At 35.0% G+C, this 26,043-nt stretch overlaps 1 protein-coding gene across 4 annotated transcripts; it reads right to left on the minus strand.

Moving 5' to 3' along the window:
• Nucleotides 1-847: 847 nt before the first annotated feature.
• LOC111988918 (rho GTPase-activating protein 7) lies at nt 848-21,897 on the minus strand. 4 transcript variants are annotated; one of them, XM_065782555.1, is made up of 22 exons: nt 21,671-21,897; nt 20,226-20,262; nt 18,167-18,243; nt 16,358-16,428; nt 16,200-16,278; nt 15,946-16,084; nt 15,694-15,813; nt 14,563-14,640; nt 14,344-14,399; nt 14,195-14,264; nt 12,795-12,882; nt 10,069-10,312; nt 9,589-9,810; nt 8,407-8,760; nt 8,231-8,280; nt 7,624-7,684; nt 7,457-7,540; nt 6,274-6,387; nt 6,017-6,186; nt 4,859-4,928; nt 1,796-2,002; nt 848-1,485 (listed from the first exon to the last, which is right to left on the minus strand). In XM_065782555.1, the coding sequence occupies exons 1-22, from the start codon at nt 21,719-21,721 to the stop codon at nt 1,300-1,302; spliced, it is 2,628 nt and encodes an 875-aa protein (XP_065638627.1). In that variant the 5' UTR covers nt 21,722-21,897; the 3' UTR covers nt 848-1,299. The 4 variants fall into 4 exon arrangements, with proteins under 4 accessions (XP_065638627.1, XP_065638625.1, XP_065638626.1 ...); XM_065782553.1 differs by having other exon boundaries at nt 1,796-2,035; XM_065782554.1 differs by having other exon boundaries at nt 6,256-6,387.
• Nucleotides 21,898-26,043: the final 4,146 nt, after the last annotated feature.

A 26,043-nucleotide genomic window follows, 5' to 3' on the forward strand; every position in this document is an offset into this window, starting at 1 on the left:
ATTATATAAATTGGATAGCTACAGTAACAGAGAAGACATTTGAATCCTGAATGTCTTCGTTGAAAATACTAAAAAGTGTCAATTAAACTACAAGGTTCTAGGCCAATCCATAATCCAAATCCGTCCTAAAATCCTAACAATTTGGGATATCAAGGTGCAAGACATTATGATAGAGGGAGACTCACTACAACAATAAAAGCCTTAATTTGCAACCGAGCTAAACCTCTCAAAGGTGGAGCACATCATAGATTGAGAAATAAATCTCTTTGTGCTTTTAAAAATTAGAGCATGTAAACACGAGTGGAAGTACATTGTTTAGCGGGGCATCCCAGCATATAGAGAATGTAGAATTTTGAATAAAATGGTTCTCTGTTTTCTAATTTAATCGGATTTCCAATGGTGGTTGAGCCAATAACATTATAATAATTTAATTAATAATTATTTCATAACGTAAATAAATAAAGTAAACTTATTCAGGTGCCTGTTCTAGTTTGAGATGTTTGAATATAGATTTCAGATAGATTATTTTGAACCTAGAAAAAAATACTTATAAACAGAGTTCTTGTTAATTTTCATGTAAAGTTAGCCAAGTGCCTTGTGAATATCCTAATGAAGTTGGTAAAGTTAATCAGAAGTTTTTGCTTTGCTGGAATCTTTCCTTTTTTCCCTTTTTTATTTGATAGTTTGAGGCCCTTCATACATTTTCACTGCACTTTTAACTTGGTCTTTCAGAGATTGCTTCTAAGATGCTTGCTTTCCCAAAGAATGTGGACTAAAAGAACCATATAAATTAGTAAACAAAGAACAAACCCTGAGAAGTAGCAGATATTAAAAAGGCAAGGTCAGGTATCAGAATTTAAGTAGATTATATAATTAAAATTGCCTTGAAGGTCTGTTACATAGCAGTGATTCAGCAATGCACGTTTATGTAAAAATTTCTCAAATAGGAAAACTATTGTTCACTATAAATATGTTTGTTCAATAACATACATCCACCACCTATTATTAACAAGATAATACTTACTCTACTTACATTGTTTATAACCAAAAACCAACATAAAATAAAGAACCCAAGGAACAAAAGAAAAGAGACTTTCTCATCCAAAATCCAATCACTTTCTCTCACAAAAGTGGAGGAGAAAAAGGAAACTTTAAATATGAAAAAGAGAATAATATTAAACAAACTACATTGGATTACAGAGGCTACAGATATACGCAATGGTGTCAAAGGATATACAACATCAAGAAGTAAGGCAAACTTCTTCCCAACAAATTCAATGAAGCATCATCTCCAGTCAGTCAATTCCATGGTGGGGATGACGGTCTATAGACAAAGTCTTGAGAAGACGTTGTGCCATAGTTCAAATCAAGGTTGTGGAGCTGTTCCATAAGCTGAGAACGCCTTTCCTTGAAGAAATCAAGACGAGATGTTAATTCTACTAATGTAGACGATGCTGCAGATGGATGTCTTGGATACTCTATCACCTGGAACCAGGTTGCATGGTCAATATCTAGACAGTAATTGGGAAGGCAGATATAAATTAAGTGAATACTCTGAACTAAAATTGATAATAATTTCAACATATAGAATGCTATTTAAAAAAAAAAAAAAGGGGGGGGGATCAGGGTCTTTGTAATGATTTGCAAATCATTGGATTTGATAAGGTAAATTCAGGTGTCAAATCAAATAAATAAAATATTTGAATGACTTTAATTATCAGAAAAAGTCAATAACACACGTCAAAATATTTTGCTATAGAAGTGCCATTGATTCACAGTAAGAATGTTGTCTTGCCTCTGCTGCTCTGGAAGTGGAGGGCACGGAGGCAGAATCAACAGCACATAGCTCATCCATGGACATACTTGTCGAAGCCTCTGTACTTTTAGAGTCACTCAGGCTTGTTGAATCTATAAGTTGCTTTCGAGAAGGCTGCTTGATACTGCTGCCAGGTGCTAACGCTTGTCCTTTAATACTTCTCCAGTCTGTGCCCAACAAGCTCTCCTGTGGCAATATGGCCAATTGAAGATGTACATTCTTTGAAACAAGAGTTTTGAAAAAATAAATGAGGTAAAAGGTCAAACAGGATATTAAAAGGGACAACATTATATGAACAAGCATTATGTAGAAATTTAAAAGGCAATTGAGAGAGATTAGAAAGGATGCTTCTGACTAGTAGATGCCATCTGAATGCAAACAGTAGTGATCAACCAGCAAATTTTCTTTTCTACTGTTATAATCAATTTAACAGACGAAGGAAAAAAGAGGATCAATGTGCTGCACCCGGATGGCTTGGGTGAGGCAATCCAGTCCTATGTATAATCCGGTTTCCTCATTTCTGCTTTAAATTGAAACATACAGCACTACAACAGCCAATCAGCTAAACAGAATAATGCAGATAATGACTACCTCCAGAATGTGGTCTAAAAGTTCTGCATCAAGATTTTTCAATTTCACATAAAGCTAGCTGAGGAACAAATAACTCTACCCCAATACCAAAAGGAGGGTAAAAACACAAACACATGGATATAGAGAGGTAGCCCCATCTGTGGCAGCCTGAGGCTAATGAGCATCCTATTCTCATTTCAATTTAGTTTTGTTTAATTTTGGAAATCAATTGCAGTTTATTTTAGGCCTTTGGTCAATTAGGTTAATTGAAATTTTATTTAATTTACTAGAGTCAAGGATAATTTTGTAAAGCAATAATTAGGCCTTTCTAAGTCAAAGAGGATTTAGTCATAAAAGAATATATAAGCACAATATTGTACTCCAATGGAGACTGTTTGCTTGGTTGATAAAATCTATGAAGCACAGGTGCGTTTCCGGATTCGGGTGTGGGTGCGGGACTCAGCAATTTTTGAAAAAGTAGGGTGCGGCGATTAAAAAATTATTAAAATTATTTTTATTTATATTTTCTATATACTACTAAGCATACTTTTTCATATAATTGTAAATATATACCAATTTAAGAGATGATATATAGAATACAACCCACAAGTTTGTTTGTTTTTTTTTTTTTTTACATATATCTCGGCCATGATTTCGGCCAATTTCGGCAAATTTCAGAAGATATCAGCCGGTCTCAGCTGATTTTGGCCAGAATCGGCGCCGAATCGGCCAGTTTTGTCTGATTTCGGCCAGAATCAGCCTGCGTCGGAGGAGTGTTGTTGGAGGAGTGTTGCCGTGAGTCCAATGCGGGTGCGCCTCCCATTTTGCCGCGTCAATGCTTCAGAGGATAAAATTTCTAGAAAATTTCCCAATGGTCAAATACTGACTCCATCCAACACAAGATGGTTCTCTCTTGCTTGGTGCTGACTTCAAGAAAACCTAAGTGTTGATTCCTAGGTTACCTTTTCATTTTTTTTGTTCTTCAATTTTATTGTTGCATCCATATTGGTTTTGCCCTGCATCATTCATCCCCCAATATCTATGGAGAGAGAAGTTAAGGATTAAGCAATTCGTAAAGAACTGAATGTAATCAATGAAGGAAAGATAAGCAGCCTTGGCCCAGATGTTTGCCAAGCCAACTATAAGCTAATTCTAGTTAATGCTCAGGTACTCATTGCCTAGGTTGCACCGACACGCCATTTTTGGCAAAGTATTGGTGTCCGACATGTTGGACACCGATACCAGTAAGACTCGCCGGACTTTGGTGTCCGAGAGGGTTTTTTTTTTTTTTTTTTTTTTTTTTCGCTTCTCCAACACGGTAAGGAGATTTCGGACCTGTACAAACAAGAAGAAAAAAGAAAAAGAAAAGGAAGAAGGAGATGAGAAAAATGGGTCTGTGACTCACTGACTTGGTGCCTAATGACTAAGATCTGTGCTCCAAATCTTTCTTTTCTTTTCTTTTTTCCTTCTAAACCCTTTTCTAATTTAGATCCCATTCCTCTCCATTGTAGCTGCCACTACATCTTCTTTATTCTCCTCTTTTTTTCCTGCGTCTTTGGTTTCTTCATTGCTAATGCACTACAAGTCTACAACTGTGTGCTTTCAGCTTTGTGTCTTTCAAATGTTCTTATCTAACTATTTAGTCAATGATGTCAGATGGTTAGGTGGGAGTGGTGTGGCAATTTAATGCACTTACTGTATATCTTTTGCTATTTTAGAGTCATCACGTGTCTGTCTTCCTTTTTCTTTTTTTCCTTTTCCTTTCATTCCTTCACTTCTTCTTTTTGGCTTTAACTCATTCCTTCACTTGTTGTTTATTGTAAATATTGTATTTTTTAAATTCTAGACATAAACGTATTTTATGTCTAAAAATATTTAAAAATATGCCTAAATATAAAATTTAATTAATTATTTAATTTTTGTACCCACGCCATGTCATACCCTTATTTTTCAAAAATTGCCGTACCCCCGTATTTATACCCGTGTCCGGGTCGGTGCAGCTTAGCTCATTGCTAGCCTCTTAAGCTTCATAAATTACTGGTCCCAGATGAGAACAGCGATATCATTTGTTAACCAAGCTAAAGTTCAATGTCCACTCGTGAAGCAGGATGGCATCTAGATCCACCAAGCGGGGATCCCCCCACCCCTTTTCTTACACCCTGCACTAGGAGGGAGTCCATGAAAGCAACAGGAATAGTGAAATTGTTTACAAGTGTGATGCCACCATTTCTGATTTGGTATCAGGCGACATTACACCAATAACCAAGGACCATGAGGAAGAAAACAACAAAAGAATGAAGAAAGAGAAAGTTTAAACAGATTTGAAAGGGTGACAGAAAATGGAAATTAAATAATAGGATGATGAATAATGAATTAGAAAGATCAGCACCTCAATACCATACAAAATTCAACCTATTATAAGCTCATCTCATTTGCGATATAGACAAAATGCTGAAAATTTATAGAACATACCTCGGTCCTCTGTTTCCTTTCTTGATTACAATAAGCAAGGGTTGTATCAAAATCTTGCTGAAGAAATCTCCTGCAGTAAATATGCTTATTTGGTCAAACAAGAATGTAAGTTAACAAAATTTTGAAATTAAATATTGCAGCAATTTCCATATTAAACTGAAATAGTATTAACATCCTTAATTTTCATAATGCACTATGTTGCTCCGGCATCACTCTATCAAAAGCACACATATGGATATAAACCTACAAGCACAGATACATCAAACTAAACTAACAGAGATAGCCATATCGAGCATCAAAATCCGATATGGGTACTCTTGGATGCAGAGGGATACATCTTTAACTTTCTTTTTCTTCTCTCCTCTCTCTATGAAACTAAAGGCTTCTTAATTGGTTTTATTATTTAGAGATATTTTACACCATTCAGCATTTGTTGTTTTTAAACTAAAAATTAGCATAGTATGAATTTAAGAATATTTATTTATAGAATCACTGATCAAGGTATCATGTTGTGTCATATACCAAATTTGTTAGAATTAACATATTGCCATATCTGTACCATATCACATATTTCTTTCCATTGTTAAGTTACACACACACACAGTGGGTCTTGAACCCACAACCTCGCCCACCATCTTGCTTTTACAAGAGGAGGTGCAATTTGAGCAAGAGCCCATTGACACCCGTACCATATCATACATGTTTCCTCTCTCCGTTTCAGTGCACTTAGGCATCCATATGTGTGCTTTGTACCATATCACATATTTCTTTCCATTGTTAAGTTACACACACAGTGGGTCTTGAACCCACAACCTCGCCCACCATCTTGCTTTTACAAGAGGAGGTGCAATTTGAGCAAGAGCCCATTGACACATATTGCTACAATGACATTGACAGATTAAGAGTTGACATTAGATAGAATTAGATCACATGTGGATCACAATCAACCTTCATGATGTCAGGAAAAAAAGGTCCCTTGGTGCGCAACTGATAACATTGGTATATACATGCCAAGATATAAGGCAAATTGAAAACTCAAACCAGTAAGCTTGAGAAACAGCCCCTACGACCTAAAGTAAAAACAAGGCATGCAACTACTTATAACTTAACACCATAAGCTGACCATAGAAAAAAGATAACATGTTTTCTAAAACTCACTGTTGAGAATTATGGTTTTGGACATTTTGATAACGGTCACATGCATCAGAGAGGGAACCATAGTGATGCTGTCTCTGTTGATTAAGTTGATGGTGGAGTTCTGCAACTTTCTGCTTCAACCTGGCCACATCTGCTTCAGCAAGTGCAATCTCCTCTAGCTCAGCCCTTGTCTTCACATCAGTTTGAAGTCATAAGCATGTGTTATACAAGCATTTGAAATGAAAGGTAAAGAAAACTACCTTAAGATCTATACAAACCTTAGAATCCATGCCACGTGAACTGGAAAATTGTCCAGAGGACATGCTCAAACCAACTTCAAGTGCAGCTCTAAGGTCTCTTTCAGCTTGCAACTGCTCTTGCAATCTTGAAACCTATAGTCATTTAAAAGTCACAAGACTCAAACGAAGTAGATGGTGCAATTAATCTATGGTATTAAATATGCTCCACATGAAAACAGGCAAGGTCGATATGGCTTCAACATATAAGTGCATGTGTATTAAAAACGTGCAAAAAATAAAAATAATAGTTACTTATGTCATACATTGATGCTACAATTACTTTTCTTCAAAGGAATACTAAGGAAGGTCAAACTGAAAAATAAGCCAGATGCTTAAATTGTAACAGATTCAAACACTAATGTATTAAGAGATAACTTATCTATCACAAATCTCAAATATCTTAACTTTGCACCACTCTTTACCTGTTCTAGAAGAACTCAGATCCAAGGCATAATACAATAAAAAAATTATAGAAATTTGTGCAGAATGCACTAGCATCTAACACGCCAATATGCCAAAATGTTGAGCCTGATACAATTACAATCAATAATATGATTCTTTTAAAAAGTAAAGTTCTTGTAGTTCAATTGTATCTAAGATTAATTGCACAGTTGTCTCAACACATTTTGGGGATTATAACTTAAAAGGTATTCTCAAATGACCATCAAATGAGGTAAATATAATACCATAGGAACCCATCACATTCAAAATGTCTAGAAAGATTGTAGCCCACACTCCTTTACCACAGACATAGAGACCTCACACTCTTTAACATTCCTGATGTCAAAAGTCAAATGGAAGAGTGAACCCAAGAATAATCAAAAAGCAAGAAAATTATACAGGTAGTAGGTATGGCCTTTTATCTATATTACTTGTTTAGTCTAAATTACAACTTGCATTAATGCATAAGTGTAGGTGCGCGGATTAAGAAACAAATACCATGAAATTACTTTAGGAGCTTTCTGTCAAAAAGTTGAGCATAATAAGATGGTTATACAGAAAATGACAAGAACATATAAGGCAGAATATGTTTATAGCACATGTATGAAAGAGCAAGAATATATTCAACATCAAGACAACAAATCCTGACATAATATGTGGGATACTTCTTATTTTATTTTATGAATAATATGTGAATATTTAACAGGCAAGGAGGAAATACATCTTGTTCAAGTGCCAGGCGCCGCTCATGCAAAGCTTGCTTTCTTCTCTCCAAGCTTGCTTGTAAAATTGCATTTCCTCTAGCCTGTGAATATTGATGGTTAATCCTGTTAGTAAAAAACACAATTATGATTTAGAATACAATGGTTTCAGCAAAAGCAATGTTACCTCCTTTGCAATTCTGTGTTGCAAGTCATTTTTGGCAATCTCAAGCCTCTGAATAGCAAGCCTACAAACAATACACCAAATTAATTTTTTACACAAATGGGATTACCTGTATTGAGCAAATCACATTAAACAAAGAGCTTTTTATGTACAGTTGCCAAAGCTTTCTAAAAAATAAAATAAACAAGTCCGTGCAAAAATACTTTTAAAATATAAAAAGGAATATAAATGACGTTCAAGCCTTTATAGATGCCCAAATTAAAACTAGAAGCCAATGATTATCTATTTTTCCCTAGTAACAACCAAATCCCAATAACAGTGTATTCCCAAGGTTTAAAGGTTCTGACGAAAGAAAAATCAAGTTAAAAAGTTAGAATCATAAAATGTGCATAGTGTCTATGTTTCCCTAATAACACGATGTTATTGACCATAGTGTCATTCTCATCACGTAAGTGAGACTGTGTGCGTGTCTTTGAGAGAGAGAGAGAGAGAGAATAATAATAAAAAAGGTTCAACATTGACCAACATGGTTTCTCAAAAAAAAAAAAAAAAAATAACATTGGTCAACATGGATTAAGCAATGTGCTAATGCATATTATGAGTATCTTACTCTTCTTCTCCAGAAGAATCAACTGATTCCATTGAGGGTGTCTTTCTGGCCTGCATAACAATCAAAGCATTGTTTAGCAAAGAAAACAATCAAAGCATTGCACTAGAAGATTCAAAACCGTAGAAAGTAGACTAGAACATCTTGTGTTTATTAAAACAAAGCATATGGCAACTCACATTGCTCCGTCCCCAGAATGATGATCGCTTTGCATTAACATTGGACCCTGTAACTTTACCCACTGGCTTTCCAGCACCTGATTCAAAAGCAGGCATGGGCAAAGGATGTGCTGTATCCATTGAGGACAGGATCTCCCCCATTGATCGGTAAGACTCGCCAGCAGGTGAGACACTTGGAGTGTTGATCTCATTAATGGAGCTATCGCTTACATTCTTCTGCTTGCCTTGTTCCTCGGACAGTTGACCATTAGGATCCCTTATCTGTTGATGATCAACACATAAATTTGAACTCTCAACCAAAGCATGATTCTTTTTACTAGGGGATCCAACATCTGAATCATCACCCCCAAAGGCCTGTTAAGCGAACAGAATGAAAGTAAACATCAACAAATGTGGTCTAGCATAATCAAAAAAATCTTATATATGTACACACGAGTGTATGTGCCTAACGACCATGTGTACGTGTACTATGACTGGTTACACCTTATAACCTTCCACACGCCCAAATGACAACACTTCATAAAAAAAAATTAGCTGAACTTAGAATTAAATCAGACGTCTAGAATGGTGAGATTTCATTTCTTTTCCAGGCACATCAACAAGGAGACAACTTTCAACTCAAATAGGATTATCAAACTTTTGAAACTTTCATCAATAGAAAAACGCTGGGAGATGCCTATTACAATGAACCTTTTCCCGCTATAATTTAACAAAGAATTGTACCGAAAGTAAAATATTTGTTAAAAAGTTCAGTATTTTCATCTTCAGAAGGGAACTAAGATAGATAGCCAATATTTAAGGTTTGACTAGTTTTTATGAGAGCTCACTTAATTTTCAACAAGATAGCTAATTTAGATCAAAAGCATCAACATTAAAACCAAGATCAGCATCTGGAAGCAAAAGATAACATTTACAACACATCATGCAGGACAAGATAAACATAATTTGACATATCTACTATCTTAAATTTGAAGCAGCAATGGTAAGACCATTGAAGACATAACAGAACACAAGATTGCAATCAAATGTTTGTTAGATGTCTCTACGCGTATACACAAATGCATGCACGAATAAAGCAAATATCTATAGGCATAAACATATTTAAAAATCTGGGCTTCTCTCATGAGTGCTGCCTGCATGTGTGATTGTAGAGAGAGAGAGAGGGAGAGAGAGAGAGAGCACCTTATAATCATAAAGATCACTCCCAGCAGAACCACTACTTTCACTCAATTTTCCACTGTGCACACGTTCCGGATCATCATCTGTTTCTGGATCAACTTCATTTTCTGCATCATGGTATCCATTGTCTTTCAAATCTAAATTTTCATCATCAGTTGAATCTTCGGTCCCACTGTTTTCAATCCGAGAATCAGCTGAAATGGAGCATCTGTTAAGATTTTCTTCCTGAAACAACAGATCACAGTAGCTACACATTACCATTTAATTATGTTATAGAGCACTTGCTTGAGAGTCCAACAATGACAAAGTCAACATAATTCTGAAGGTAAAATCAGAATTAGGTCTTCATCCTAGCATGTTACATGGACTGAGCAGTCTAAATTGAGGTACCCAAGTTGAGACAACACTCTGTCTAGCAAAAAGATCTAACAGTTTAAACTCTACTCTTTTAATCAAAAAGCTGCTGGATAAAGAGTATCTTACATCAAAAATATTCTCATACTCCTCCAAGAGAGTCGTAATAATTGCTTGAGCATTATTAGCAGCATTTGCAGCAGCAAGAAGTTGGGCTGAACTATCACCATTAATATCAAAGTCATCCTCCAACTCACACTCGCCAGCTAATAGAGGGCGTAGAAGCAAGGGCGCCATGCAAGCAGCAACAGCTGATGGAGTCATCCGGTTCTCATGAGCATGAGAAGAGATGGTATGCATCATCTTCAGAATTCTGTGGAAAAATGTCATGAAGTTAGTAACTACATTCAAAATAAGAAAATATAGTCCTGCAACAAGCTTCACTGAAGAATCACTAGCAACTTCAGTCTTCATTCACAAAATATGCATATTTTAATCATATTTATCTTACAACACTGACAAACATGAATGCCACGAAGCACAGATGCATCTGTTATTTTAATTTTACTAGAGCACACGATTAGGGTACACCCAAAGTAAATCACTTTTATTAAAGCCCATCATTCCACATTCAACTAATGAATCGTAAGCATCAGTTTTTACTAAATGCTTATTTATCTTTGCCAATAAAATAGAGATTGTCTCAAGAAGACAGTGCTCGAATAGTTTATGCATACTAGGCCAATCTCAGAATTAGCTAGAAGGTAGAGCACATAAATAGTTAGAACATAATCTTTATTGGATTTCTTAAAATAGCAACTCCAAGCTTATAATTAAGAAATTTCTGTTAAATAAGGCCTGTGTGGAAGAAGCTTAGATGCCCTTTCCAAACTATCTCTAAAGGGAACAATGGACAATCCTTCTTTACATAGCCAATATTCTTCATATGATAATACAGTTGTCACAAAATGTATTTGCACTGATTTCTATCGCTTTTGACAAATTACCAATTGTCCTAAAAACTTAAGCTATTAGAAAATAGTGAATTTAATCATTAAACCATAATTCTAACACTCCTCACATGTAGGCCAAAACTGCCCTTAATAAGTACCATCCAAAACATGAGATTTTTAACATTTTAAATGGGAGGTAGAGACAAAGATCAAACCCAGGATCTTCTACCCTAATTCCATTATAAATATACAATTGTCCCAAAAATTTAAGTTGTCAAGAACTGTTAGAAAATTGTGAATTTAATCATTTAACAATAATTCTAACACTGCTCCTCACGTGTGGGTCCAAACTCCCCCTTAATTAGTGGGGCCCAACATAAGTGAGTTTTTATATTTGAAATGGGAGGTAGAGAGGAGACTGGGATCAAACTTAGGACCTCCTACTTTGATGCCATGATAAATTATCAACTATCACAAGAGCTTAAGCTATTAGGAAATGGTGAGTTTAATCGTTAAACCATAATTCTAACAGCTTCTTTAATGAGTTAACAAAGAAATACCACATAATTCACCTTCAAGTAATCGTATCAGTATCAATGTCTTTTCCTCCAAGGTTCCCCAGGTTGCTCCTAGCCCCATAAGATTAAAATATTTCAGCCCTTCTCATAATTTTGTTGCTTTAGGTCCTTCTTTCACATATTCATATAGTTTTTAACAAAAGAAAAGGTCTCTGTAAAAAAAAGGTCCTTCATTCTTATATTCATTAACAAAGGAATTTGTAATTGCCAGCCTTAGACACATTTTTCACTTATCCAATCATTAGATTTTTTTTTTTTTCTTATCCCTTTTTTTATGATGTGGAACCTCAGCAAGGCAGGGTCCTTTGGACTCACCCCTCGGGAGTAAACCATGGATACATGACCCCACCTACCAGAACCATGTATCAAGTAATCTAGAGGAACTCCTAGTGGGGATCAAACCTAGTATGTCTGGGTCTACAGTTCATCCCAAATCCAACAAATCCAAGTTTTCAAAGAATTTTCCTTAAAGATTTAGATATAGGACACATGCTCAAACAAATGGATATCACTGCTGTTTCGCCTCAAATTTGATTAATCAGCAAAAGGCAGAAATTTTGTACATTGTATCCTTTTCCATTTTTAGCTCACAAAGGAGAGTGATCTTCCCACTAAGATAAGCATCAGTTGGTTTCAGTTTACTCCCATTATGACATTGAAATTTTGAATTTGTTTCATGCTGGTTCTGATTTGTCTTCAGTGTTAGTATTTTTCTTATCACCCAGGAAGCAAGAAACTTATACTTCCTTGAGGACACAGATGGGTTGATATATACAAATCTAGAGAAAAAAACAGTCCATTTTCCTCTACAGCTTAAATGTCCAATAATACTCCAACTTCCTCCAATTAATCCCAGCCAGTTTGGTTTGGCAGCCTCTCTTGAGAAATATTTGAAGTTTAATGGAACCTTCCAGGATATTATTGGAATAATTTAATTTCTGTTTGTTAGTTGAATTCAAGTGTTATGGAACAGAGATCAATATGGACAGAGTCAGATGGTCTTGTGGGGGAGTTCTAAGGAAATTTAAATAAGAGAAAGATCCATTCTATTGCCAAAGCTGACAGAGATGACCTGGGAAATGCTTGGAATTTCCTTATCTTTGGAAAAGGGCTATAGAGAAAAATAAGCATTCCTTTATGTGATCCCCAAAAAAGCACAACTAAGCTCAAATTTGCTCCCACAATAAGAAGCTATACAGGGCACCATATTACCCATAACCTTCACCCTTCCATGGTCAAGTTGATACAACACTGGCAGAGGCAGGGCTATATGCCTTACAGACTCTCAAAAATAGACATCAAGTAAAAGAGAGAAAGGGATTACCTCTGTAATAAGCGCCGGTTTGGTTCAGGAAATGTCTCCAATATTGCTGAGCGCATTGCATTTATCCGAACTTCTTTCCGATCAATTTCTTATACAGTAGGAAAAGCAAAGCAACAGCATTAACTCTTTAAGTATAAATGTACAATCAAATCCACTATAAAAATATAAGCTGATAATTTCTATGCACCCAAATTTTATTAGAAAGCAAAAATATATTGAAAAACAGAAAATCATTTGAACCAAACAGCTGAACATAATCCATAGTCTTTCTTTAATATATGTGTACCAGTTCCAATATCCTGTTAACAGAACATAAAGAATTTTACCATTCCATACAAAAGAGAAACCTAACCCCAGAACTGGAGTACTGCATCACACACAGTAGTATACATAGGAATTGTTTCCTCCGAGGCATAAACATCAAGTTCAGTCAATGATCCAAGATGCATCTTTATTTATACGTGCAATCAGTTTATATCAACACACAACCTGACTGGAAAGTGGAAACCCATGTTCAATTAGAGCCAACGAAACAGAGCAACTAGCACTATGTAAAGATCCAGTCTCCGACATAGCATTCTCAAGAAAAGCATAAGAAAGAATCCCAAATGCTAAAAAGTGACTTTGCCTTTGATTAACACATATCTTTATTTTTTTTCCCGTGTGTTTTGGCTGTCTTTTATGCAGGCGGTACAAAAATATAAAATAAAAATAAGAGCTATAGTTTTTTTTTTTTTTTCTCAGTAAAATAAATTTATTAAGAAAAAAAGTAGCAATAATTGTGTACCAAACTACACCAGGAGGATTACAAAGTCAAGTTCAAAGTCTCTATAAAATCAAGAAAATGACAAGGAATACTGCCAAGATTTGTCTTCCGTTCAAAGAAACATCTCAGCACAGTATTGTTTGGTGACAGGATGCTCAAACCCTTCAAACACTTTGTTATCATGCTTACCAGATTGCCTACATAACACATAAACAGGACCACCTCCCATATTTTAGCACCTCTATGGCGATGGAATTTACCTTCCATATCTTAGTGCCTCTATGACAATGGAATTTCCTTTCCAACAGTAAAGCATCTGAGACACAATATTTCGCATAACTCAAGAGACTCCAAATAAGGCAAACACAAAGGACCTCTAAATATATTAACGCTGTAAGTCTTTAGCTTTTGTCAACTTGCATCCGAAACTATCATTCTTTTTGCATGATTGATTCATTCATTTTTTTTCACACCTAAAGTAAAGAGTCTAATGACTACAATCTGCTTTACAACCATCTCCCACATAAATGCTACAGACTTCTCAACAAAATAATGACAAATCATTACAACCATGAACCATCCCTTCTGAAAAAATATAATAGAAAGGACACAAAATAATAATAGTTGAACTTACTGTAAGCCTCCAGCAATGCAGTGCAGCAGGATGCTGGAACTGGAGAAGAGGGTAACTCCCTAAGGATATGCTGCAGATTAAACAGTTTCAATGAATATTGAACTCTAAAATTTAATGGCCATGAAGGGCATTGAGTAGTCAGCAATTACCTTAACGCAGTCTCCAACAACATGAGCATCCTCATCAGGAGCAAATTCAGTCTTGCCTAAAAACGATAAGAAGATCATCAGGAAGGGAATAACCTCAATTAGAAAGGTATGTGAACAACCAGTTAACATAGACTCAAAACAAACTACACATTCAACAAAACTAAAATAACATCTATAATTTTTTCCTACTTCTAGTAATTGCTTGAGCAGAAAAGCTACCTTGTTCATACTCTTGAACCCTGTGGTCTACCTCCTCAACATCCGCAGACTGTCGTAAAATACCTTCAACATTAGTTCCTGTTGAATAAAACAAGGTCAATAAGCAGAAAGTGTTGGATCAGGAGGAAGACATTTTCTTTGCATTTTAATTTCTCTCCTTAATTGAATTTCCAAATTTGCTTTTCCACTATGGTTCTATTCAACACTTTGCACTGATGATACTCAAGATAAACTAAATTCACAAACATCAACGTTGATAAGTAACATGGGTAGCCATTTGCTAATGTTTGTTGGGGTAGCTCAGTCAGTCATCCAGCTGGCATTCACTTCAAACAACAAGAATTTGTTTTTTCAGGGGGTTAAGTATATTGTAGAAATTTGTGATGGAGTGATAGAGAAAAGAGAATAGAGAATACATGATGATTTACATGGTTTAGCCTTGTGGCCTACATCCACGTTACAAGAGCCCAAAAAGTTACATTATCTCATACGCTTTTCCTGATAATACATTACAACGGAATCCATATTTATAATGGAGATTACAAACAAAAGTCAATGAACATTTGAATTTGAATTGCATATTTGCTTCAATCCCTTGATTTATTAACCAATCCTATTATTTTCTCTGGCAATCAATATCTTGATTTGGTCGTCAATGACATGAAAATGAATTATACTTTCTAACATATATTAATCAGCCAGAGTTCATTTTTAAATATCCAAACTACTATTATTTATAGATAGATGCAGTTTTAGGAAAACTAAAAATCAAGTCATGAGTCATTCAAATACCATCTTCCTATGCTTTTAATATTTTTTACACAAATCATTAACGGGCAATCTGATATATGTACCAACAATGCAACCAAAAAGATGTGACACCTACCTAGTTCAACTAGCATGGGTGTCATTCGAAATGAAACAAAATAATTCACACACACACACAAAACTTGAAAAGGGAATGAAATCAATCAAATCCAGGGAGAGAAATAACATAGATTGGTGCCTAACAAAAACAATTGTTTATGAATAATAAAAATAGAAAAGGCTTAAGTTTACGACAAAGAAGAAAAGCACTTGGTGTAGAGTAACTAAAATAAAAACAGACAAAAAATTGATATCACAACTTACCGTACTTCTCAAGAAAACGAAGAGCTTTTTCAAGAAAGGATGGACCTCCATCAATATCTTCTAGTGCAAGCAAAATTGGTCTTCCAACAACCAAGGATTTAACCGGACGCTTATCCCTCCCTGGATAAAATACATGAATCTTGTAATATTAAACTATGTGTACACACACACACAATAAACATGTGCAGAGACACAAAATTCAAAGAAGATTAACTGATATTAGGATGAAGATTTCTAATAAAAAGTACAAACATTGATTGAAGGACCCATCAATTGAATCATTAGTGTCACCCCGAAAAATCCCATTAACAATAAGGGCAGCACTTGGTGCTTGTGCAAGGGCGTGCTCTAGGGCTGTCTTCCACTCGTACAAATCCTCAGACGTCTCAGCCTGGAATTTAGAAAATGAACATTTTTTACAGGAATGTGAGACACAATGATACATAAATATTTTCCTTCCACTGTGGAAGAAACTAGCAGTGATAATAAACTAGTAAATGAAGCACCTTTAGAGTAAAGGCTCGCCCATCACGCCCATCTGGAAACAATACAGTCAACAATTTTTTATCTTCCCTAACCACAACACTGCAAGGCAAACAATTACATCTATAAGCTACATGGTTGATAATACTTCTACAAAAATAATAGCAGTGATCATGCATACCTCCCAGAATTGTTTAAGTCAATGCCTCCCAAAGTCAGATTTACTTCACCACCTCTTTGCGGAAGTGCACTCTACATGACAAAAAAAAAGATGTATTTGTTTCAGTTAACTTATTTAAAAATTATTACTGTCCCAAAAATTGTGTATAAAAATCTGGAAATACCATATAACTAAACACAATTTTGTTGCCTAACAAATCATCTCTCATTACCCATTATGTGTTGTTCGTTAAGTGGATAACGAAACCAATTCTTAACATCTTTCACAATCAAGGTTTGATAAGAAGGATAACAAGTAAAGCAAAGGACAAAACTATCAGCACTAACACTAATAAAGACTAGCATTTAAAAAAGACAAAAATAAGAGCATAAAGGTTTTAATTTCTTTGCATGCAATGAGAGAAGAGACAGGAAGATCTCCTCACTGTTCAGCTTTATATTTGGTCCTCCCCTTTTATCATATGAAGAGATGAAAAGCAGTTAGATAAAGTCACACTTTATGCTTTCTCTTGTTCTTAAATTAAACTACATTTCTAAACCCCTTCTCACAACAAGTTTAAAAATTAGTTTAATAATGCTTTGCAGAGTGCCTCCCAAAAAAAAAACTATTGGATTATCCCAGAATTAAATAAGAAGTCCATACAAACAAATGATGTCCACACTGTGAAAGCTGAGAGGGAGATGAAAGGGGTTCCTTATATCATGAAGGAAAACCAAATTTGATTGCCCAGAAAAAGGGTTGTAACCAGTAATGGAAGAATATATGCAACTCAACAGCTAGAGCATTGGTAATTGGAGGACTGATGTTGATACCACAATTTAAAGCTGCAGAGGGATCCCTTTTGGCAGGGAAAAAATTAAGTTTCAACAACAATTGACAAAGTAGAATATTGCATTTTCTTATGACAAGCTCAGAAAACATAGGCCTGGGCATATTCTAAGCTTTAGAGGACTTAAAGCTTTGAACGATATATATAGGTGTGAATCTCTTAATCTAAAAATTAGTCTCAAAGTAGGCAGCAAAGATGAAAGAGAAAGCATAGAGGACATTAAAAATGATGTGCAGTGTTTCTTTGTAGTCAATCAACATTGCAGAACCCAGCGGAGAGGCAACAACAGATTATGCCTCCTTTCTAGAACGGGCTTCTGTTTGCAGCAGGCACCAGAGGGTACGAGAGATGGTCCCCATCACTATTTATACATAACCTGCACAGCAGCGATACTTGCAAGGTTTGACCATAGGTGCAATATTAAGCTGCAGCCATTAGAAAATGGATTTGATCTTCTACAGCCAGTTTAACTAAATGAGGACCTACTACATGTCCTTTGTGGGGGAGGGAAGATCAGAGGAACTGTCAAGCACCTCTCCCTTTGTCTGGTTGGCAACATGTATAAGCTTATGGCAGTTTTTCAAATCAAAATTAAGATTTATGATACTCATTCAGAAAAAAAAGGCAGACATGCCTTTGAATGAATGGCTTTGGGCACAACTTACATTCAAGGACTTGATGTGTTTGTGGGATTCAGCAATTCATGCCAAGTATGCCACTTTGCTACATTTCCAATAATGCAAAAAGGATATAAAATCCACCAATAATAAAATACTCATGCAAAAACAAAAAAAACAAAAAAAAAAATTTGATAGATACCAATAATAAAATACTCATGCAACAAATGGCAGCTAGAAGCATCCTCCAATAATTTAGAACAATTAAAAAATAAATAAAATTAAAGAGTTGGCAGAGTAAGTAAACCATATGAACGTAATCCAAAGCAAAAAGAGAGATAGAGGTTATCTACTACTACTAACAGGATCACTTTTGAAGAAAACTAGGGAAGTGCGTGTGAGGATAAACCACCGCTTCTTCCAAGATTTCCAGCCTATTCCTGCAGAAGTTCAATAAAGCATAGCATAAGCAATACCAAACAACTTTTACGTAAAAGTAAAATAACAACCATAATACAGTTATTTGTAAAAAGAACTTCATACAACGGGAAAACTCCAACTGCAACAATGAAGAAACCATTTACATGAACTCTTTTATAAGAAGATGGAGCCAATGGGTGAAACAATGTGATTGTTTAGGACTAATTCATAGTACAAAACAACCCCAACAGTAATTGAATGATTAAACATTGATGGGAGACAATAAATGAATAAATTCACCATTTCTTAACAACTTAAACTTTTAGGAGAATAATTTATCATGGTATTAGAGTAGGTGGTCCTAAAATCGAACCCTGTCTTCTCTCTAACTCCCATTTAAGAACTTAAAAATCTCAAGTGTTGGGCCACTTATTAAGGGGAAGTGTGGGCCCACACGAGGGAGAGTATTAGAATATTAATTATGATTAAATTCTCCATTTCCTAACAACTTAATTTTTTTGGAAAATTGGTAAGCTATCACTGAGCAACAGTAGCTTGTTTACTAATTGTGATCTCATAAAAATCAGGGAGGCCATTTCTAAGAGGTTCATCACCACACCACACCACACATCATATAAAACTGAATACAATTTCGATCCCCTGAATAAGATTACCATCCCTGACAATGAATTTCACATTGTTTGAAAATATATTCCATCATCTACTAATATACTTCCACAAAGTCACCCTCATCCTCTAATATACTTCCTCACAGTCACCCTATAAGACCCCTAGCCTCAGTTGAACACCAGTTACACCACTAACCTTCCCCTTCCCCATATTTAGCCCCCACAACCTTTTCTCCAAAGAGAGTCCCTCTCAGTAGCATAATGCCAAAGAAGCTTCCCTTAAAGAGCTTGGTTAAAGATAACTGGCCTCAAGATCCCTAAACCTCCAAATTTGACAGGGAAACAAACCACATTCCACAACACTACGCGGCATGACCAAAAGAACCTCAAATAGTGAACACACCATGTTCCACAACTCTTGAGCTACTGGGCAGTGTAGGAGTAAATGGTCAGTGGTCTCCACTCTCCCCATTCCTCTTACACATGCAACACCAATCCAACGCTACCACCTTTCACCTCCTTAAATTATCAATGGTTAAAATTTTCCCCAAAGCCACTGTCCAAATAAAGAAACTAACCTTTGTAGGCACTTTTGGTTTCCACAACAGTTTCCACGGAAACGAATAGAGGTTTGGGGGTTGCAAGGCCCTATAATAAGAACAAACATCAAAAACACCCCTAGGAGAGAGTTTCCAAAACATTTTATCCACCCCATTCCTTCTCCAAGATCCAGAATATATAAGGTCCATGAAGGATGCAAACGATTCTAACTCCCAATCTTGAACCAGTCTAGTAAATCTGATATTCTAACCTCTTCTTAAGATAGTAGATTCCAAACCATCAAAGATATTCTAATTTTTATTTATTCCACACAATCCATGCAGCAACAAAGAAAATTAATTCCTTCATTAAAATTTCAACAGTTCTGTAATGTTTTTTTAATACTCCAACTACTTTTTTCTACTAGCAAGTTACAAATGAACCCAATGAGTCTCGAATTCATGATCTTCTCCTCCACCTAGTTCTTATGAAGAGAAGAAATACAATTTGAGCTAGAGCTCATTAGCGATGCTCCAACTACTGAAAACAACAAATTTCTCAAAAGCTATCAAAAATATTTTAGGGAAAAAAAAATACTCTAATATACTTTTACCCCATAATCATAAAAATACTTTCAATACATGTGCTTCTTTTTCCCTATTACTTGTTTATTTAATAATCCTGTATGAATACTTCTACTCCATTATCATACAAAGCCATGTAATTAAAAGTATATGTGATAACAATCACAACAAATATATATGCAGGAGAACCTGAACAAATAAAATTAATGAAAGAAAAAGCAAAAAAAAAAAAAAAATTTCTTTACCGACCTTTTGAAGATATGAAAAGAGGGCCACTCTTGAAAACCTGTCAAAACATCTGATGTGTTAGAAACCATGAACAATCACTGCCTACCTAGTGCTGAATGAAACTAAATTTAGCATTACAAAGGAGATGGAAAAAATTTTACATGCTTAGAGGACCTATTATGATTTAATTAGTTAACAAAGCATGCATTACCAAACCCATCAATAAAATCCAAATAATTAAAAGTTAAGCTAGAATGATTTAGGGAATTATTAAATTAACTGCCATTTGAAAAGCACGGGAAAACCTTCATATAAAAGTTAGTTGTTTTTCAAAAGATATCCTACTACATAAGCCAAATAGCTTGGGGTTGGACAGGTTCAGTTAATGATGTTAAAAGCTTACAGAAAACAGTTTGAGAGCTTAATGAGATACTTGGTTTTTTAAATGAATTAAGAATGGCCTACATGCGTGAGGCATTTAATACTCAGAGCTCAGTATAGTACCCATCGGGATATGGTGAACAAAAACAATAACCTAAGTAACTTTGAAATTCTAGCGAAGTGTACAAAAACCTAATAACTTTTTGACATCCAACAATATCAAATTTGTATTCACTGAAATCCCCTCTAAATCCTCAATACTTCTATTTTCTAAATTTCAACTGGAAAATTGTTTTCCCAAGTCACTGAAAGGCATAGCAAGCAGCAAAACAACTTTGTGCTCAAAAAACTATGAGGTCAAACCTATGTATGTGCATGAACAGTGAACACGGGCAGAGGCAAACACACATTCACACATCACAGACAGATGTTAGCAGTTCTCTTATGAAAAATTGTTTTTATTATATTTTTAATTTTGTCCAAATGACAAATTAATTGAAAACCACAGATATCGGACCCAACTTTTGTTCCCAATAAGGCTCATCACATCTTGATACCTATTTTTAGCATGAAGCATAACAAATTTTCTCACATATTATTAGGGAAGCTAATACCAATCATAGCTAGTAAAGCCCCTTGGTGCCACACTAGAAACCTCGAACAGAACATTCATTCCTAAAAACTCTCCGCACCAACATTGTAAGACCCACGAGTCATATCATCCACATCAGTCCCATAAAAATCAGTTAATAACAATACAATCCAATTAAAAATAAAAATAAAATAACGCCACAGCAATATTACATTAATAAACACAATATCAAAAATATATTATCAAATTTAGCAAGAAGAAAGTCATCGAACTTTCAAAATTTCTTAAAATTTTTCATTAACATGGATCCAATTAAACACTAAATCCTCAATTACTTCCTTTTCTTAGTTTCTCACAGAAAACGACCAATTTAAGTAAATAAATTTCCTACAATTTTCGGATTTTCTAAATAAGAGAAATAAAAAAATAACTAAACTTTTCCTTCCAATTCTAAAAAATTTCTCGGTAGCCAAACAGGAAAAGGTCATAATACCGTATTAAGCCCAAGGCGGGGCCGCTCGAAAGCCGCTACAGGAGCCGACATTTTCGCCGCCGATTATCGCCGGAGCTACATTCTTCGCTCAGCATTCGAAGCAATCGAACCACCCCATTGAGTCAGATCGGTCGAGGTCAGAGAATCGCCGCGATCTGAAGCGAAAGCGAGCGTGCGAGCAAGTAAGTTAAACTTTTTATTTTTCTAGGGTTTGCGATTTCGATACCTGATACCTCAGCGTGGGCCATTGGGCTTGGCTTGGAGTGGGCCAAGGCCACCTGTTTTTCTGGCCCCACATAAGGACAATAAAAATAATTTAGTAAATTATATTGAAACACATAATACATTGAGTTTAATTATTCTCAGGAAAAAATAACACTTTGAGGCTTGTAGCTAGGGTTTGTTTAGTTGGGGGTGAAACATGGAGGATAGAAAATAAAAGGTCCATTTTAGGCATAAATTTTATTTTTTAATGAATTTGAATGATTGTCTTTTTTTTTTTTTGGTTGGTGGTTTGCTACTTTGTTGTTTTAATTAAGCATTATTTTTTTTAGAAACAAGCATCATTTTTTAATAAGGTGTATAAGTAAATTTATACAAATTAAATTTTTTCATCCCCTCACTTTTTCCTTTTCAACAAAACACAAATAAGGAAAATTAAAGTCTATTTTATCCTCACACTTTTCTATTTCTCCAACAAACATACCCTTTAATGTTTGCTTTGCACAATATAACCATATATTTGAATTTAATTGAAAAACATATATAATAACTCTACATAACATTTACCGGTAAAAGTATAGCTCTTATAGTCAGTTCGATCAAAAATAAGAGTATAGCTATAATATATATATTATATATATTATTTAAATGTATGTTGTCAAAATTTAGCTTAACAAAGAAGTATTGTACTAGATTATCAAAAAATAAAAAAAAAGTATAGTACTTTTTTTAGTCATTTAGTAGTATTATATTAAGCTAAAACCGGCAGAAAACTGGGCACCCACAACAAAAGTATTGATGACTCCATCTAAATTGTAGGCTTGCAAATCAAGTGACACAAAACATGGTGGAGGAATCAGCACCGTCCATTACGCGTTGACAGCCGTAACTAACACCGGTTATTGAAACCACCCCAACGCTCAAAGACAATGTGTCAAGACATTTCAATCACGTTCCAACCCAAGTTGACAAAAGTCTAGTAGACATCCATTAACTGTCTTTCCTGTTTTCAAATTAAGAGTATATGGAAACATAAACCTTATGTAACGGCAATGGCAACGGATTTATCGCAGTCTAACGTTATGGGCATAACACATTTATTGAAGCGTCGTTATTTAAACAGCTCAATTTCAACTATAGCTAATATCGTATCAAGTAATACGAGAACTCTTTTCACCAAACTAGATCCACGAAGGTCACCATTATAGTAAGTCTCTAATGTAGATTCATTGATCTCATATCATGCGACGATAATGAACATGTGTACCACAATTACAGTCTAATAGGCCAGCAAATACTACATAGCATTATAAAACAAACATCTACCAAGCACATATATTCCCTCACGTCCTCTCTCCTCACTCTGTTAAAATGTGGTCCCTCGTCCCCTGAGCTGTTACTGCTCCCCTCGTGACTGTGTCGCGTGTACGCGCGTTATAATCGAGAGTGTGGGTGCGATAACCTGAGTCCAAGGTAATAGTATTTTGTTAACGTTGTCGTGTTTTTGTGGTTTTATTTAGACAGCGGTACTTTTATTTCTTTTTCCAGTTGATGAGGTGCTCTAATATACTGTAACTGTGTCTCTGTGTGTGTGTCCTTTATTCTGAGTTATGGACAACAGACCAGTAAATAGTTTATATTATTATGTCTACCAGTTTGCTTCAATTATTAAACCTAGCCACCTTAATTTAATATACAATACCTTTCCGCGTTCTGTTCATGGGTCCATTTAATGGGATTAGGTGTACCATAAATTATACCATTTAAATGTCTCCTAACTCTCTAGCTCTTTTACTATTATTGTTCTGGAAAGCTTTTAAGTTTCATGTACATACTTCCTCTCAAAACTTTGATTTCGTACCCACATTACTTCAATTATAATGTGATTCATCTAACCATGTTCTATCTAGTAAATAATTGCTATTGGGCTGTGTAGCCTAGTGGCACCCGGGATCCTATTTATCTTTTAGCTCAAGAGTTCTATCTCCTGTAATTATCTAGCAAAAAAAAAAAAAAAATAGAGTAAGACTAAACCCCAAAATCATAGCAACAGCTCAATTATTAAAACCACTGTTTCAATCCCTCCAAAGCTCCAAAAGATAGAACCCAAAAACAAGATCCAAGAATAATATAGGAAGCTTCCTCTTTTTACTATTACCCCCAAAACCTAGCAAAGTCCCATCCTCTTTTTCATTTACTCAGCAACTACAACAATATTAATTCCATAAAAAGGAAATCTCTTAAATACTATACATTGTTGTTTCTCAAAAAAAAAAATTATCAGTTAAATTCAACTATACATTTAAGAAGTCATAACTAAGTGTTCATTTATGAACAATTTATCTAACTTCCTACTAAAAACTTTATACTGAAAGTATGTTAAAGTATAATTACTTTGAAAAAATTAAGAAAAAAAATGAAATTTTAAAAAATTGTAAAAAAAAGCTAAAATGAAAAATATATAATTCTTATAGCAAATTAATGAAATGCCCTTTTGTCTTAATTAAAATAAGTACTACTAGATTTTGAAAATGATTTTTTTTGTTTTTACATTCCCATGAAAAGAAAACTCTAGATTCTCCTCCATTTCAAAGTGCTAATATTCCCTCTAAAAAAACACAGAAAATTCAAGAGCTCTCTGAAACTTGTGACATTGCCTACGTGGCACTTCATGATTGGAGAATTACCACAGTAGGACTAGAACTTGGACTGTACAAGACCAAACCTCTTCTTCTCTCCTTCTCACACACACTACTACCACACTCTCTCAGCATAACACCCATTCTCATATATAGAGTAGGTGAAAAGCAAAAAACCCAAATATTATTACTCATCAGCCCCCAAATTTCAACCACTACTGCTTTTCTCACTTCATTCTCCACCTAATCTACACCCAAAATTTTTTCATTTTTTTTTTTTTGGTTTACTTCCTCTTCTTCCTTCTGGGAAAAGCAAAATCAGTGAAAGATAGAGAATTTATAATATTATTTTATATATATATATATATAACAAAAAAAAAGTGAAGTCAGAGAGAAAAGTTTTGTACCTGTTCAGTTTGGTTGTTGGTGAGTCTGTATCAGGTATCGAAATCGCAAACCCTAGAAAAATAAAAAGTTTAACTTACTTGCTCGCACGCTCGCTTTCGCTTCAGATCGCGGCGATTCTCTGACCTCGACCGATCTGACTCAATGGGGTGGTTCGATTGCTTCGAATGCTGAGCGAAGAATGTAGCTCCGGCGATAATCGGCGGCGAAAATGTCGGCTCCTGTAGCGGCTTTCGAGCGGCCCCGCCTTGGGCTTAATACGGTATTATGACCTTTTCCTGTTTGGCTACCGAGAAATTTTTTAGAATTGGAAGGAAAAGTTTAGTTATTTTTTTATTTCTCTTATTTAGAAAATCCGAAAATTGTAGGAAATTTATTTACTTAAATTGGTCGTTTTCTGTGAGAAACTAAGAAAAGGAAGTAATTGAGGATTTAGTGTTTAATTGGATCCATGTTAATGAAAAATTTTAAGAAATTTTGAAAGTTCGATGACTTTCTTCTTGCTAAATTTGATAATATATTTTTGATATTGTGTTTATTAATGTAATATTGCTGTGGCGTTATTTTATTTTTATTTTTAATTGGATTGTATTGTTATTAACTGATTTTTATGGGACTGATGTGGATGATATGACTCGTGGGTCTTACAATGTTGGTGCGGAGAGTTTTTAGGAATGAATGTTCTGTTCGAGGTTTCTAGTGTGGCACCAAGGGGCTTTACTAGCTATGATTGGTATTAGCTTCCCTAATAATATGTGAGAAAATTTGTTATGCTTCATGCTAAAAATAGGTATCAAGATGTGATGAGCCTTATTGGGAACAAAAGTTGGGTCCGATATCTGTGGTTTTCAATTAATTTGTCATTTGGACAAAATTAAAAATATAATAAAAACAATTTTTCATAAGAGAACTGCTAACATCTGTCTGTGATGTGTGAATGTGTGTTTGCCTCTGCCCGTGTTCACTGTTCATGCACATACATAGGTTTGACCTCATAGTTTTTTGAGCACAAAGTTGTTTTGCTGCTTGCTATGCCTTTCAGTGACTTGGGAAAACAATTTTCCAGTTGAAATTTAGAAAATAGAAGTATTGAGGATTTAGAGGAGA

The sequence above is a fragment of the Quercus suber genome, unplaced genomic scaffold, assembly GCF_002906115.3.
Source record: "Quercus suber isolate HL8 unplaced genomic scaffold, Cork oak 2.0 scaffold_306, whole genome shotgun sequence".
NCBI classification, from domain to species: domain Eukaryota; kingdom Viridiplantae; phylum Streptophyta; class Magnoliopsida; order Fagales; family Fagaceae; genus Quercus; species Quercus suber.